This window comes from Anolis carolinensis, chromosome 1 (genome assembly GCF_035594765.1).
Source record: "Anolis carolinensis isolate JA03-04 chromosome 1, rAnoCar3.1.pri, whole genome shotgun sequence".
Classification (NCBI taxonomy): Eukaryota; Metazoa; Chordata; class Lepidosauria; order Squamata; family Dactyloidae; genus Anolis; species Anolis carolinensis.
Window position 1 is genome coordinate 37785891 of NC_085841.1, and position 14726 is coordinate 37800616.

Consider the following 14726-nt stretch of genomic DNA (forward strand, 5'->3'; position numbering starts at 1 on the left):
ACAATATGAAATCCCAAACGAAATCCCAATTATGCAAAGACACACATAAAAAATCCTACACAAGCTTTCAGGTACAGTAGAGTCTCACTTATCCAACACTCACTTATCCAACGTTCTGGATTATCCAACGCATTTTTGTAGTCAATGTTTTTAATACGTCATGATATTTTGGTGCTAAATTTGTAAATACAGTAATTAATACATAGCAATACTGCGTATTGAACTACTTTTTCTGTCAAATTTGTTGTATAACATGTTTTGGTGCTTAATTTGTAAAATCATAACCTGATTTGATGTTTAATAGGCTCTTCCTTAATCCCTCCTTATTATCCAACATATTTGCTTATCCAACATTCTCCCGGCCCGTTTATGTTGGATAAGTGAGACTCTAGTGTACCTCTAAAGAGGCCAGAGAAATGTAAAGTGCATCTCAAAGCTGGGCAAACAAGTAAAGATGGGGCTACTTAGAACTCAGGTGAAAGAATTAATGTCTGGTCACAGCTTGTGGCAGTCTTAGCTTTTTGGGTTGCTTGCCTGACTCATGAAAACAGGGGAAGCAATTAAGTCAGAGCAAGAGTTGTGCACTTATTTAGGCAACACAATAACAACAACAACAACAAAACCAAACCCAAAACCCATTATTTCAGCCACTCCTGCTGCAAGAAGGATCATTTGAGCACAATGCACAACCACATTACTCAAAGCTGATAAGCCAAGGTCCCTGAAGACTCCTGGCTTATCTGAACCTTCCCACACTTTACCACTTGACAGGAATCCCATCATTCGTCTGCTAGTGGGAGTAGTCAAGAAGAACAGTGTGTTTTCACAAACGGATGTAGAAAACATTTAATCTTATGATGTCTCATCATTGCACGCAACTGCTAGTATAAAAGGCACATCAAAATCATATTGACTGAAAACTGTATTTATTTGACTGAATGCTGTGATTATGCATAACACTTTGTCACAGTAACAGCTTTCCTCGGCACTGTTTGACCTTTTGCAACACATTTTATTTTCTTCTGGCAGTACCCTGTCAATCTGTATATCTGCAACCTGTGATGAAACATGCATCTGTTTCATGAACACATTTGCTTGAAAAATAAGTTACATTTTTAGGTGCCATTGGATCGTTCATTTATGTGTATTCTGCTCTTTCTCTCTGGAATAATTCCTTCTTGGAATTTGAAATTATAAAAAGAGATCAGGAAAAAGCTATGGCTGGCAAGACACAAAACTAAAAATTTTCTTTAAATGCAAACAAATACCAACATTGGACTTTTCTCTAAAGATTTAATGAAGCAATTTACTCATAGTATGGAAAGTGGGGACAACAGAGAAAAGGAACAGGACAGGACTAACCATCCATGCAAGTCAGAAGCTGGGCCACAATTCTTCGTTCCATGTCCTTTGAAGCAACTTCCCTTTTGGGAGTGATCGCGTCAATTTCATCTAAGAACAGAAGGCATGGGGCACTGGTCTAAGAAGTAAAGGGGAAAATACATCAGGGCTGTCACAGAAACTTGATAGAAACTCTCAGTTTATTATGTTTTTTTAAAATTTCAAATTAAATAGTAGCTGGAAATTCTGTATAGTACCAGTGGCTTGAACTCCAAACAGTAGTTTTAATCCAGATAAATGTTTTATGAGCAATCTAGCCACAGAAAACTCTATCTTCTAAGAGGGATTTCCCCACACAGGTATCCACAACCACCAAGAACGGATTTGGGAGTAGGATATGGGAGAAAGCACGGAAGCACTCGTTTAGATCACAGCTCCCCAAATCTTTTGCCAACATCAACTCTTGAGTGGCAGAACAATCATGAATCAATATCACATGGTCAGACTGTAGCTAGACTAGCAAATAGAAGGAAAAATGAGAGGAATGGAATGAGATTAGAGATATAATACTGAAAAGATATAAAGAGATTCCAGCATCAGGTCTCTCCACTCGTCACCAGCAACAAAGAAACAAGAGAAGCAAAAAGAGAGATTTTCCCCTTTGGGATAAGTGGTATTGCTAGCCCCACGAGGAGATGCTAGGAACCAAGGCTGAAGCTTCTTGTTGAAAAGTTTGAATGCAGTCCTTTCTCCTCAGATATTATCTTTACAAGAATCTCTTATCTGAGGTTAACATAGGAAGTTGAATGCTATGATCAACTAGACGTTGTTCATATAAAACTAAAATTAATCTAGATAACGAACAGCTGTTCTAGACATAATAGCAATAATTTATTACTTAATTTGATTGATTTTCTATGGAATTTATGTTTTGTTTATTTTATTTTAAAAAAACAATACATTCCAAGCCCACTTCAGATTCAGAGATTTTTTAAAAGAGATAATCTATTTACAATGGAGGAATGTGGTTAAGATATGATTTCCTCCTTTTATCTATCACGTCTTAAAACCATCCCACCTTGTGCCATCAAAAGCAGATTACTAGGGTTGTGCATGGATCCGTTTTCAAAATCAGTTTTCAGCTGGTTCCAACACCCATAACAGCATGGGTTCTACCGCCAATTTTTTTCAGCTGCAACAGAACAGTGACTGCTGAAAAATCACTGCTTTCGGTTTCTTTTGACTACATGTGGAATATGGGAAGGGAGACAGCTACTAGAAGGGAAAGGATCCCAGAAAAGGTGTTTTCTTAAGCCCTTGTCTTAAACCCAGGTCTCCTTGAAAGGCAGAAGGGTAAAGGATCTTGGAAAGGGTGTTTTCTTAAGTCTGATGCCGGAAAGGGGTGCCTCGTAAGTCCCTCATTGTCACCAATAGGCCAGATCTTCACAGATTTTTCAGTTGCCGAGTCGAAAATGGCTTTTTTTCCATTAGCCGATTTTGGGAGGCTCCTGAAAGTGGATTCGGATATCCACCGAAATTTGGATACCGAAAATTGATCATGGTCCAGTCAAATTGCACAACCCTACAGATCACTTCATCTTACTACCTGGCTGAAATGTGTATTGCTATCCTTGAACGACAGCTACTTGTCTGCCAACCCTGGAGAAACAACAGATTTTCCTATACAGGCAAAGAGAAATGCTATTTGAAACAAAGAGAAACAAAATGAAAAGCATACGAAGACTTTACAGTTCAGTTTGCATTCTCACCACAGCTTGGTCAAAGAGCTCCCGTAGCTTTTGTTCTGATTCACCAGATACTCCTGACACAATCTCAGTAGCAGCTACTTTAAGTATCGGCAATTCAAGTTCCTAGAACAAAAACAGAACCACAGAAAAATACTCATCTAGTTTCAGAATGATGAAAGAGGTCTCTATAACACAGGGCTGAATTGCTGGAGGGTGGGTGGAGAATAGCAATTACTTTAAGTCATTTGCTGAAGGTTACACAAGACCTTGCTGTGCTTTATTCAGCATACAGGGACCCAATAAGGAGCCCTGGATTGTACCACTGTGGCTTCTAGAAATGTTTGCACTATAAGAAGAAGAGAGACACAAAACTTGGTAACAAGGTCCTATTTTTCGGAAGCTTGAGCAGACAAGAAGTGGATATTCGAACAAAAAATATGTCAAAACGTGAAGCATTACAAAATGTTTTCCTCTATGCTCATGCAAAACCAGGTACTCTGAATATTACAAAATGAATTGTAGGGGTTTGTTTTGTTGTTTTTGCACTTAATTTTATGGTTTTACAATGGAATCTTCAATATGTTCAATTCCAGATCTATTGGGAGCAAAAGTAATTTTGAAACCAAAAGAGAGAGAAAGAGAGAGTTTGTTTCTAAAAAGAACTAGACAAAAATTATTTTAGATGGCAGTATGTTATTGGCTAGAGAGTAGATTATTATGTACAGATCAAAACTATCAAAATGTATCAAATGGCACTTTACGGCAAAAGGATGCATAGCCTCAGCATGTTTTTTTTTATTCCTGTAAAATTTGTTCAGATGGATTTGGTACCTTTTGGAAACAAACTCCATATAGGGTTTTGGTTGAGGAATATGCAACTAGCCTTCAGATTATGGATTCTTTTGCCTCAGTGTATACTCATAGGCAGTATACCTTATGTGGAAGATTGGCATTTTCCCCATGTGACAAGAGCCAATAACATATTTATACTTATTGACTACTATTGTTCCTTTTGTTCATGGAAGTTCTCAATGGACCAGAAGCATATGCCTCTGGAACGAGCCCTAGTCCACAGACCACTAGTCAAACTGACTTCTGCAACTCCCTTCTCTTGATAACGTTGAGCTTGCTTCACTACTAGTATCTGTCATAGTTTATGACAAAGGGTATGGACCCATTTCTCCACACCATGGCTTCCTCATTTGGTTTTTTTTTTTCAATACCTGGTTTCAATTCTCCTTCTTCTTGTACTTCACCAGTGATTCTCAACCTGTGGGTCCCAAGGTGTTTTGGTCTACAACTCCCAGAAATCCCAGCCAGTTAACCAGCTGTTAGGGTTTCTGGGAGTTGAAGGCCAAAACATCTGAGGACCCACAGGTTGAGAACCACTGCCCTACACGGAAGCTCCTGCTAAGTTCCCAGACTAATTGAAAATAACTGAGGAAATTCCTCTCTGCAGTCTACAGAGAGCAAGGATGACCCAGGAGTCTCTACAGACTAGATTCTTGCCTTATTCAGATGATCAGTCATCTGCTGCACCCTTTCAGAGTCTAAACCATATTTGGGTTTCAGGGAGAGAAAAAAAGAGCACATGCCAAATAGCCTCACCCCAGCGATTGCCTGTGCTAGTAATGTTTTTCCACAGCCTGGGGGCCCATGTAAGAGAAATCCTCGGGGTGGGACAGCTCCTAAGTGGTTGTACACTTCAGGATGACGGATGTGCACCAGCATCTTGCATACTTCCTAGAATGAAAAAGGGGGAGTTGGGCTAGTTAAATAAAGGATTTGTAAGACTTAGTACAGTAAACAGAAATAATGTTGACTTGAGAAAATTAGTCAATGCTATTAGTGTTGCTCTGTGCCTTAAGTATAAGGGTAGATACAGCACAGATTGAGATGAGAATACATTTTCACTGAAATGAAAGAGCTGGTTTTAGAACCAACATTTCTAGTCCTTAATCATATCTTTTTAAGATGTGCTTGAAAGTTCACTAACAATGTGCACTGCAAACTGTACAACCAGAAAGAATATTAGACTACATTTTGGAGAGACCACGCCTTTAATGCTCACATATACAACTGGCAAAATCAGAATTATGCTATTAAGCAGATTTGCAGAGTTTAATTTTTCTTACTGCTGAACAAGGACAGAATAAATAATGTCATTTAGCAGAAGGTACAAACAACATTATTAGAAATTTGTTAATTATGATTAAAGTTGAACTACTGAATGAATGGGACCATGAAAAATTGACACTCACAAAAATTTTGCTACTTCAATCTCTCACTATTTTGACTGAGAGGAACAGATAGAGTTCCACACACAAAAATGCAATTACAATTACCTGCTAACATATAGATATCTGCAGCTTTCACTGAGCTCATACACCGTTTACGATTTTAATTTATCAAGTCAAATAAGTGAGTTAAATCTAACCTTCAAAGTCTCATCATTGCCTCCTATGTCCTCAAATTTCACTGAAGAGGTCCGCAGTTCCAAACCTTTTGATTTAACTGCAATAAAAGTTAAAGTTACTATAAGAAGAAAGTTGTTCTGCTGTTCCCAAACACCATAGAGAAACACCCAACAACGGTTTCAGAAAAGACTGGGCAGAAAAAGCTGTTGCGACTTCAAAAATTACTGCAGTATCAGTAATACTCTTAAAATGTAAGAGCTAATTTTTCATCAAAGTATAGACCAGTACTCTAACCTTTCTGTTTCCTCAAAGCAGACTGTATTTCTTCTTCTACATCCTGAAATTCTCCTTTTCTCCTTTTATTTCGCTTGTTTCTTTGTTTCGTTGATGGAGTCTCCAGGAAAGACACATCTTTGGCATTCTACAACACAAATTGTATAATCGAGAAAAATGGGCTTTACTGACACAATTTATGTAGCGACATATTCAGAAAGAAAAATAATGCACAACGATGCAATGTATTTGATCTTAAACCCATGTTTGAACAATAATTCCTCAGAATAATAAACTTCAATCTTATTACTGGGGAAGCATGGTGGATTGGCTGGAACCTTTATATAGTTTAAAGCAGATGAACAACTGCAGAGTGGTTGGGGGAGGCTGTACAATCCCTCCTGGCAGGAAGCATGATGATGAATCACCTCCAGCTCTGGGAATTGGCTGAAATGTGGTAGATTTTCCTAATTTGTGAGGAAAGGATGGGGATACAGGAAAACAATGGGATGCAATAAGAGTTTGGGCCTTTTTGTGATTTTTCAGCCAAAAAGGAATTAAATGGGAGAAAGATTTCTGTAAAATAAGACCTAAAGAGATGAATGTGGCCCAAAAGTTGTGTTTTCCCCACCTCGTTTACAGAATCTTGGGAATGCTGCACAGCTCTCTGGATGCTAAATCATTGCTCTCTGTATTGATAAATAGTAAAATAATTTGTTAATTTGTGATGGGTTAATTGGTGGGGAGAACTGTTGCTTATTTGAGTGGCTTTTGATGAAGATCAGCTAGTAAAAGCCTTAAAATTTAGTTTGTCTAACCACGCAGTTTCTTAAAAAATAGTACTTTTTAGAATTATTCTTTTATATATTTTATTGCTTTAGCAATAAAACAGGAAAGATTAGGACTGCCACACTAATATTAAAAAGGTTACCTCCGTCATCTGTTTGACACCATCACTCTCTTCTTCTGCACAAAGATCGATAAAAAAGTCTTTCTCTTTTTTGCTTGGGTTCTTATCGATAAACCATCCACCTTCTGAAATCCTAGTCTCAGATGATACTTGTGGAAGAACTGCATTTGATCCGGGCATCACTGTTTGTGAAGGTGTGCTGGACTTTGTCAGCCCATTCGTAGCAGAGTCTGAATTTCCTTTCCGATACAAATCCAATAGAGATGTGTTCATGTGATTTGAGGGCTGAAGGATGTAATATTTATAGAAAAGTCAATGAAAAATTGTTTTAAAACTGCAACTATTTTATTAATCACTCGAGTAAGGTTTATGAAAAACTGCAAATATCTTGGGGGGAAATGGGATGCTGCCACTCTGGTCGGGGGGGGGGGAGGGGTCGTAGTGGTTACCAGCTGTGACTCCAAGGCCTTCTCTCTCCCCTCCCCTGCTTTTTTTCTCCATCTACTCTCTCATTCTCCCTACCTTTTCTTTTCCTGTTGCTGTGTCTTGTCTATTTCCACTGAGCAAAGGAAGAATGTGCCCCCTTTCTTACTTTTCCTGCCCGGTTGCTGGCTGCCTTCCACCCTGGGCATGCCAAAAGCAGCCAGCAACCACACACAGAGAAAAAAACAGAAAGAACCATAGATCAATTTATTTCTCCCTTGTATGCTTGCTGGCTGCCTTTCTACCTACATTGGGCACAGGAAAAGATGTGATAAACCACTCAGGGGTAAAGAAGAAGGGGCCCAAGTGTCTCGAGCCCAAGGGAGGAAGTGAGCCAGAAAGAACTCAAGGGGAGAGACGTGTGGGTCTGAAATAGATCTGTAGAAACTGGGGATTCATCTGTCTCCCCCCAACCCCCCACCGCCATAATAGCCATCTGCCTTTTTATGTGCTGGGGCACCAAATTTCTCTGAGCAGCAGAAATAGCTTGTTCCCTCCTCAATGACATTCTTTCAAATCTCTGAATGTGGGTTTTGTGTGTCTTCTCAACCTTCTTATCCCCAAGCTAAACATTCCTAGCTTCCTAATCCATTCTTCCTAGGGCCTGGCTTCCTGACGTTTTTACCATTTTGGTCATTCTTTTCTGGACATGTTCCAGCTTGTTCAGAAATGCTTGGTAACTATATAGGTAAGACAACCGACCATAACACGTAACAGATGATGTGTACATATATAGCACACATGGCCAACAAAAAGGACTGCCATTTGATGCATAAGCAGCTGGACTTTATGGCCTGCTCTTGAAATGATTAGAAGGCCAGTGGCTGGATTATGGCGGAATCACATCTATTATTATGTCTGACTCGTTAGCACAGGTGCTTCTTTTGAGAACTTGAAATGGAGAACTTGTGAGATTAAATTTTGTTGGACTACAGCTCACAGCATACCAGGCTGGGGCGCTCAGACACTAACAACCTCTGGAAGGCTCCGATTCCTAAACTCTGGTTTAGAGATGAAACTATCAAAGCATTTGATGGCAAGAGTTCCATATACATATACATTGTGACATATTCAATCTACAATTGCACTGTGCCTTAGCTAAAAGGTAAAGGTTTTCCCGACATTAAGCCTAGTCGTGTCCGACTCTGGGGGTTGGTGCTCATCTCCATTTGTAAGCCGAAGAGCTAGCATTATTTGCAGATGCCTCCAATGTCATGTGGCTGGCACGACTGCATGGAATGCCACTGCCTTCCCGCCAGAGCGATACCTACTGATCTACTCAGATTTGCATGTTTTCAAACTGCTAGATTGGCAGAAGCTGGAGCTAACAGTGGGAGCTCACCCTGGATTCAAACCACCAACCTTTCAGTCAGCAACTTCAGCATCTCAGCACTTTACCTGCCATGCCACCGGGGGCGCTAACCGCAAAAAGATGGTTGGTCAGTACAGATTTAAATGTACACACATCTATATATACTTTATTTTAGACCTATAAAAAATTTCTGAACAAACAATAGTAGGTGACTTTTATAAGAATTGCCACAAGCAGCATACTTACAGTTAGGTCTGTCTCAGTGTCAGAGGTATCCAAGCAGCTTTCTGAATCACTTTAGAAAAAAGAGAGAAGTTTACCTGAACATAACACTTTATGTGTTCTATATTTGTATATTGTTTTATTCTTATTGCTTAATTGTTTTTAATTGCTTTATGTTTTATCATACTGTACTGTTGTTTATTGGCATTCAATTTTGCCAGATTTGTAAGCCATCTTGAGTCCCCTCGGGTGAGAAAGACGGGATAGAAGTGATGTAAATAAATAAATAAAATAATAAATAAGGAAACAACAATTCATTTAACTTGTTATGTATATTTCTTTGAAGCAAGTCATGAGACTATGAATGATAAAATGCACCATATTAAAGTATGTCATTTAAAACTGAACCAATCTGCCCTTACATATTCTTTCCCCCTGCCAATAAAGTTGAACTCAGTACATACAATACAGAAATTAGACCTGAAAAAAACTGATTGCATGCCTATTGAAATTACTATTGGGTGGATGCCCGTCCTATAAAATGTTAATCATTCCAATTTGTAAACACAGACTAATTATAGCTAGTGGAATATGCCATTATTATGTCTGAAACAGGGGGAAAGGAGTTAATAGCTGATTAAGAAAGGAGGTAAACATCTAAATATTGTCTCACTGTTACTGACAACTGCTCCTGCAAGAGCACTTTTTCCTCTTCAACTCCCCAAATCTCCAAGGCTTCAAAACTCTCCTCAAGCAGATTTTGTGGGCACATGGGTGAGCAGCTGCTGGAAACAGGAAATACCATCTTCCCTCTTTTACTAACAGACCTTGTTCTCTTGGCAGGTACAGTTAACCAGTTATGACACAGGTATTCTCTATTTTGTGTGTGTAAAGCAATGATTCTTGGTAAGTTATTCAAACATACTCTTCCTCTCCTGTGTGTCTTGCTTTCTTGGCCAAATGTTCATCCTCCAGTGCTGCAAAATCCTCAGACTTCAACTCATCATTGATGATCCCAAAAACTAAGGATAAAAAATATACAGATAAAGATCTGAAACCTGTTGGTAGTTTCAACTAGAGCAGACCTACTAAATCAATTGATCAATGGTAAATCCACACTTATGTAAATCCTATGGATATAATAGGTAAAGTCCTTTTGGGATTACCAACAGGATTCAGGTTAAAAGCACAGAGTCAACCTGTGACTTCAGAGTTATAGATTTCCAACAGGCAAATATGGTAAATAGCAAAGGGTTGTAAGAGTTGTAGTTTAAAATATCTGGAGGTCCAAGACGTTTCCCTAGTCTAAAATGTTAAGAATTCCCCAACACACACATATACAATTCCATTCTGCAACTAGTGCAACCAAATAAAAAGAAGAACAACAAGGACAGTGTAAAATTTGTTAGCTGCCTTCAGGCAAGGGTACAACATAGTAAAAATACATAAATAAAAAAGGACCATAAAAGCCATGTATAAAAACAGAACAAAGATTAAGACACCAATACTAATAAAATTTAAATTAAAATTCTTATTTTAAAATTGATTAGGTAGGTTTGCTGGAAGGGATAGGTCTTTAATTGTGTTTAGCTGTCAGATCTCTTCCAGCGGATAATTCCAGAGTCTTGGGGCAAATGATGAAAAGGTCCTCTAGGCAACAGTTGCCAGTCGGGTTTTGAAAGGCTGAAGTAGGTCTGGGGCGTAAGTGTCTGGGGCGGTTTAGCCTAGAGACCGTGATCCTGTAGGTCAGTGTGGTCCAACCTGCAGCCTGCAGGCCACATGCAGCCAACCAATTCATTTTTGTTGGCCCTTGCCCTTCTTACTGGAAAAACGTTTTAATTTAACATTTGGAAAAAAATCTTACTGCTTTAAATTTTTAAGAAACATTTTTTTTCTGGAATGTTTCTGGCCTTCACATTCCTATACTAAAGTTTGATTAGCCCTTGGGTAACTAAAGGTTGGACCACACTGCTGTAGGTAATCTGGACCTAAACCATGTAGGGTCTTAAAAGTCAAAATCAGCATCTTTACTTTGCCTGGAACAAGCTGGTAATCAAGTGGATTTAAATATAGAGGTGATATGCTCACTCTAGATCAGTGGTTCTCAACCTATGGGTCCCCAGATGTTTTGGCCTTCAACTCCCAGAAATCCTAACAGTGGGTAAACTGGCTGGGATTTCTGGGAGTTGTAGGCCAAAACACCTGGGGACCCACAGATTGAGAGCCACTGCTCTAGATTTACCTGTAACCAAACTGGCTGCCATATTTTGCACTAACTGGAGTTTCTGAACTCTATACAGAGGCAGCCCAATGTAAATTGCATTGCAGAAGTCCAACCTTGAAGTTACCATCTTTAAGCCTTCTAATTCTAAAAAGGGGAGGAGCTGGCAATTCAGCCAAAGCTGGTGATTAGCACTCCTGACTGTCATATCTACCTGAGTGGACATTTGGAGAGATTGATTCAAGAGCACTCTCAAACTGAAAATACAGTATTTCAGGGGGAGTGTAATCCTTTTCAGTACTGTCTGGATTCAGCTTAAATTTGTTTTTCTTCATCCAGCCCATTACTTCCTATGAGCATTCATTCAGAGAATTAACACCATTCTGGGCTGTTTTTAAAGGCAAGGAGGAATAAAGTTGGGTGTCATTAGTGTACTGATAGGCCGGGCTGTGGCGCAGGCTGGATAGCAAGCCAGCTGCAACAAATCACTCTAACCAAGAGGTCATGAGTTCGAGGCCAACCTGTGCCTGCGTCTTGTCTCTGTCTCTGTTCTATGTTATGGCATTGAATGTTTGTCTTTATGTGTGCAATGTGATCCGCCCTGAGTCCCCCTCGGGGTGAGAAGGGCGGAATATAAATGCTGTAAATAAATAAATAATAAAATAGCATCCTGCTCCATGCCTCTGGATGAATGCTCCTGCGGTTTCATGTAAATGTTAAAAAGCATTGAGGATAGAATTACGCCCTGTGGGATTATAACAGCTCCTTTTTTGAGCAGCAGCTATCTCCAAGCATCACCATCTGGAACCTGCCTGGGAGATACGGTACTGCAGCATAATGCCTCCAATTCACAAACCCCCAGGTGTTCCAGAATGATACCATGGTCTGATGAGAGATCTAGAAGCACCAATAGGGACACACATCTCTTGTCAGTGTAAAGACAGAGATCATCCACTAAGGCGACCATAGCAGTCTCAACTCCGTATTCTGCTCTGAGGCTGGTTTGAAATGGATCAAGACTGCCTAGAGTTGGAATGCAACTCCCTTCTCAACCACCAGAGTACTTCAAATGCTAGAAATGCTCTGCAGAGCACAAATTTATTCATGTTTATTTGGGTCAAAAATCAAATTCAAACACATTGCTCTGAAAAATACTGCAATTAAGGGCTAAAACTAGCAGGACTCCGTTAGGTAGGCACAAATATATAAATATAATTTGACTGAACCACGGGTAACCTGTGATATAATGACTTTCTTTCAAGTATAATAGTAACAGACTTACTCTTCTCAACCTGTATTCTAAAGGCATTTCTTTTTCTTCGCCCATAATCAGCACTGAAAAATAATTTTAAAAATTAGCATTAATCTTAAGAATGTGTTTTGCACATACAACATCTAGAATGTAAGCTTTATTTTAAAAATCTTATTAAAGTTAAAGATAGACTGCCATATACAGTCAGCCCTCAACACTTACAGGTTTGACTTTCACAGATTTTTATTATTCACAGATTTGATTAAAATGTTATTTCTGGGAATCTTTAAATTCTCTAGTACTATTATATGGCCAATTACCCCCAGAAGTTGACCACAGTCATGCTGGACAACCTAGAGATTCCTTGAGAAAACAACTTTTTCTAACTTTCTCCAGTGTGGAAGATGACCACAGAATCATGCTGGAGACCTAAAGATTCATAGTGAGGAGAGAGGTGTTCTCTCAGGTTAAAATTGATTTCTTATTTACGTTTTTCTCACCAACCCAGAGAATGGGGAGGACTGATTGTATATTTGTATACTTGAGGGCAGGTTTTGGGGCCAAAATTATGGATTTTGGTAAGTCAAGGATCATTCCATAGAGTACAGCCTGACATACCATGCACACCAGACCACTGTATGTTACTTTTCTCTCTCAGAAGGAAGTAAAATAATTAAATGTCTTACCTGTATGTTTTCTGTAGATCTGCAGCTAAAATTCCAATGTCAACATACTGGCCACATTTATTACTAGTCAGGTACTGCAATTTTAACAAATGCATAAACAAAATAGTTTAGATTAAGCACATTGATCTGCAAGCAAGGGCTATCTGTTAATTTTTTCCCCAAAACTTATAACTTACAGGAAATCAAAGCAAATCTGGTCACAGAAGATTCCCGGACTTTTTTTTTATGCACATGGATTTAAGAAGAGCAGAAATGGAATGACTAAAAATGGCACACTAAGGTTTTGAACCAGTAAGTGTTATGTGGAAAATGGTTTTAGCTCATTGTCTGGGATGAATGGGTTGTGCTTTTCCTTGAGAACAAGGGAAGAAGGCCTTTCAACAAGGATGAAGACACTTCACCTTTGGATGCTTCCTTGTAAGCATATTCAAACACTGGTTGGTGCACCCAGCTGAAACTTGAATTATCAACAGGGGAAATTAATTTACAAACTGATGAAACAGATAGTAAATTAAAAGGAAGACTGGAGAATTTCCTTACAAACAGAATTGTTTGTGAATAGATTGTTCAGTTTGCTTCTTTAACTAACTAACAAGATGAACATAATCTAATTTAATGAGTCAACTTAAAAATTCCTCTTAAATCAGGACCTAATGGATAATGAAGGGAAATCTCTTACTCCTAACATTACCCTCAAATTCTATTTAAAGTTTTTTCAACCCAACAGAAATAAAATGAAAGAAAAACCTTCTCCCTGGGAAACACGGATTTCTCAAAAACAAGGCATGCCAGACTAATCTCTTTTTTCAATAGTTACAAGCTTGATAGATACAGGGAATGATGTGGATATAGCATATCTTGACTTCGGTAAGGCTTCTGACAAAGTCCCCCATGACCTTCTTTCAAGCAAACTAGTCAAATGTGGGCTACGCCATACTACTATTAGGTGGATCTGGAATTGGTTAAACAACCTAACCCAATGATTTCTCTTCACATTCTCAACCTGAAGTCCCCAGCTGTTTTTGGCCTTCAACTCCCAGAAATCCTAACAGATGGTAAACTGGCTGGGATTTCTGGGAGTTGTAGGTCAAAAACATCTGAGGATCCTAGGTTGAGAATCACTGGTCTACATCGAAGGAAGTCATGGTGTCTCTCTATTCTGCTTTGGTTAGACTTCACCTGGAATACTGTGTTCAATTCTGGGCATCACAGTTCAAAAGAGATATTGACAAGCTGGAAGGTGTCCAGAGGACAGCGACTAAAATGATCAAAGTTCAGGAAACTATGCCTTATATGAGCATCTTAAAGAACTTTGGGTATGTTTGGTCTGCAGAAGAGAAGGTTGAGAGGATACATCATAGCCATGTATAAATATGTGAAAGGGTGTCATAAAGAGGGAGCAGACTTGTTTTCTACTGTCCTGGAAACTAGGACTCGGAACAATGGATTCAAATTACAGGAAAGGAGATTCCACCTGAACATTAGGAAGAACTTCCTGACCCTGCGAGCTGTTCAACAGTGGGATTCTTTGCCTAGGAGCGTGGTGGAAGCTCCTTCCTTGGAAACTTTTATCCTCATCTGTCAGGGGATACTTTGATAGTGCTTTTCCTACATGGCAGCGGGTTGGACTAGTCTTCCAACTCTATGATTCTATGGCATTGTTATTATTTGTTATTGAACAAGCGTACAGTACAGGCATGGGCCGACTTGGGCCCTTCCTCCAGGTGTTTTGGACTGCAACTCTCACAATTCCTAACAGCCTGTTATGCCCAAGTTGGCCCATGCCTGCTTAAGGTGTGGGTTTAAAAAAGAAGCGTCAGAGTTTAACCTTCGCCTCAGTTCCAGACCAGGCCCAAATGTG

At 39.2% G+C, this 14726-nt stretch overlaps 1 protein-coding gene across 3 annotated transcripts in view; it reads right to left on the bottom strand.

The window, feature by feature from the left end:
• The window catches only part of nvl (nuclear VCP like), a 55028-nt gene that overhangs the window by 39886 nt on the left and 416 nt on the right, over positions 1–14726 (bottom strand). For all 3 annotated transcript variants that reach the window (XM_003216096.4, XM_008125945.3, XM_062972537.1), the window contains exons 2-11: positions 12866–12939; positions 12210–12262; positions 9632–9728; positions 8731–8779; positions 6711–6974; positions 5801–5927; positions 5527–5603; positions 4698–4832; positions 3111–3212; positions 1363–1480 (exon numbers count right to left, since the gene is read on the bottom strand). In XM_003216096.4, coding sequence (XP_003216144.1) covers positions 1363–1480; positions 3111–3212; positions 4698–4832; positions 5527–5603; positions 5801–5927; positions 6711–6974; positions 8731–8779; positions 9632–9728; positions 12210–12262; positions 12866–12939 — 1096 coding nt within the window. The remainder of the gene's footprint in view (positions 1–1362; positions 1481–3110; positions 3213–4697; positions 4833–5526; positions 5604–5800; positions 5928–6710; positions 6975–8730; positions 8780–9631; positions 9729–12209; positions 12263–12865; positions 12940–14726) is intronic.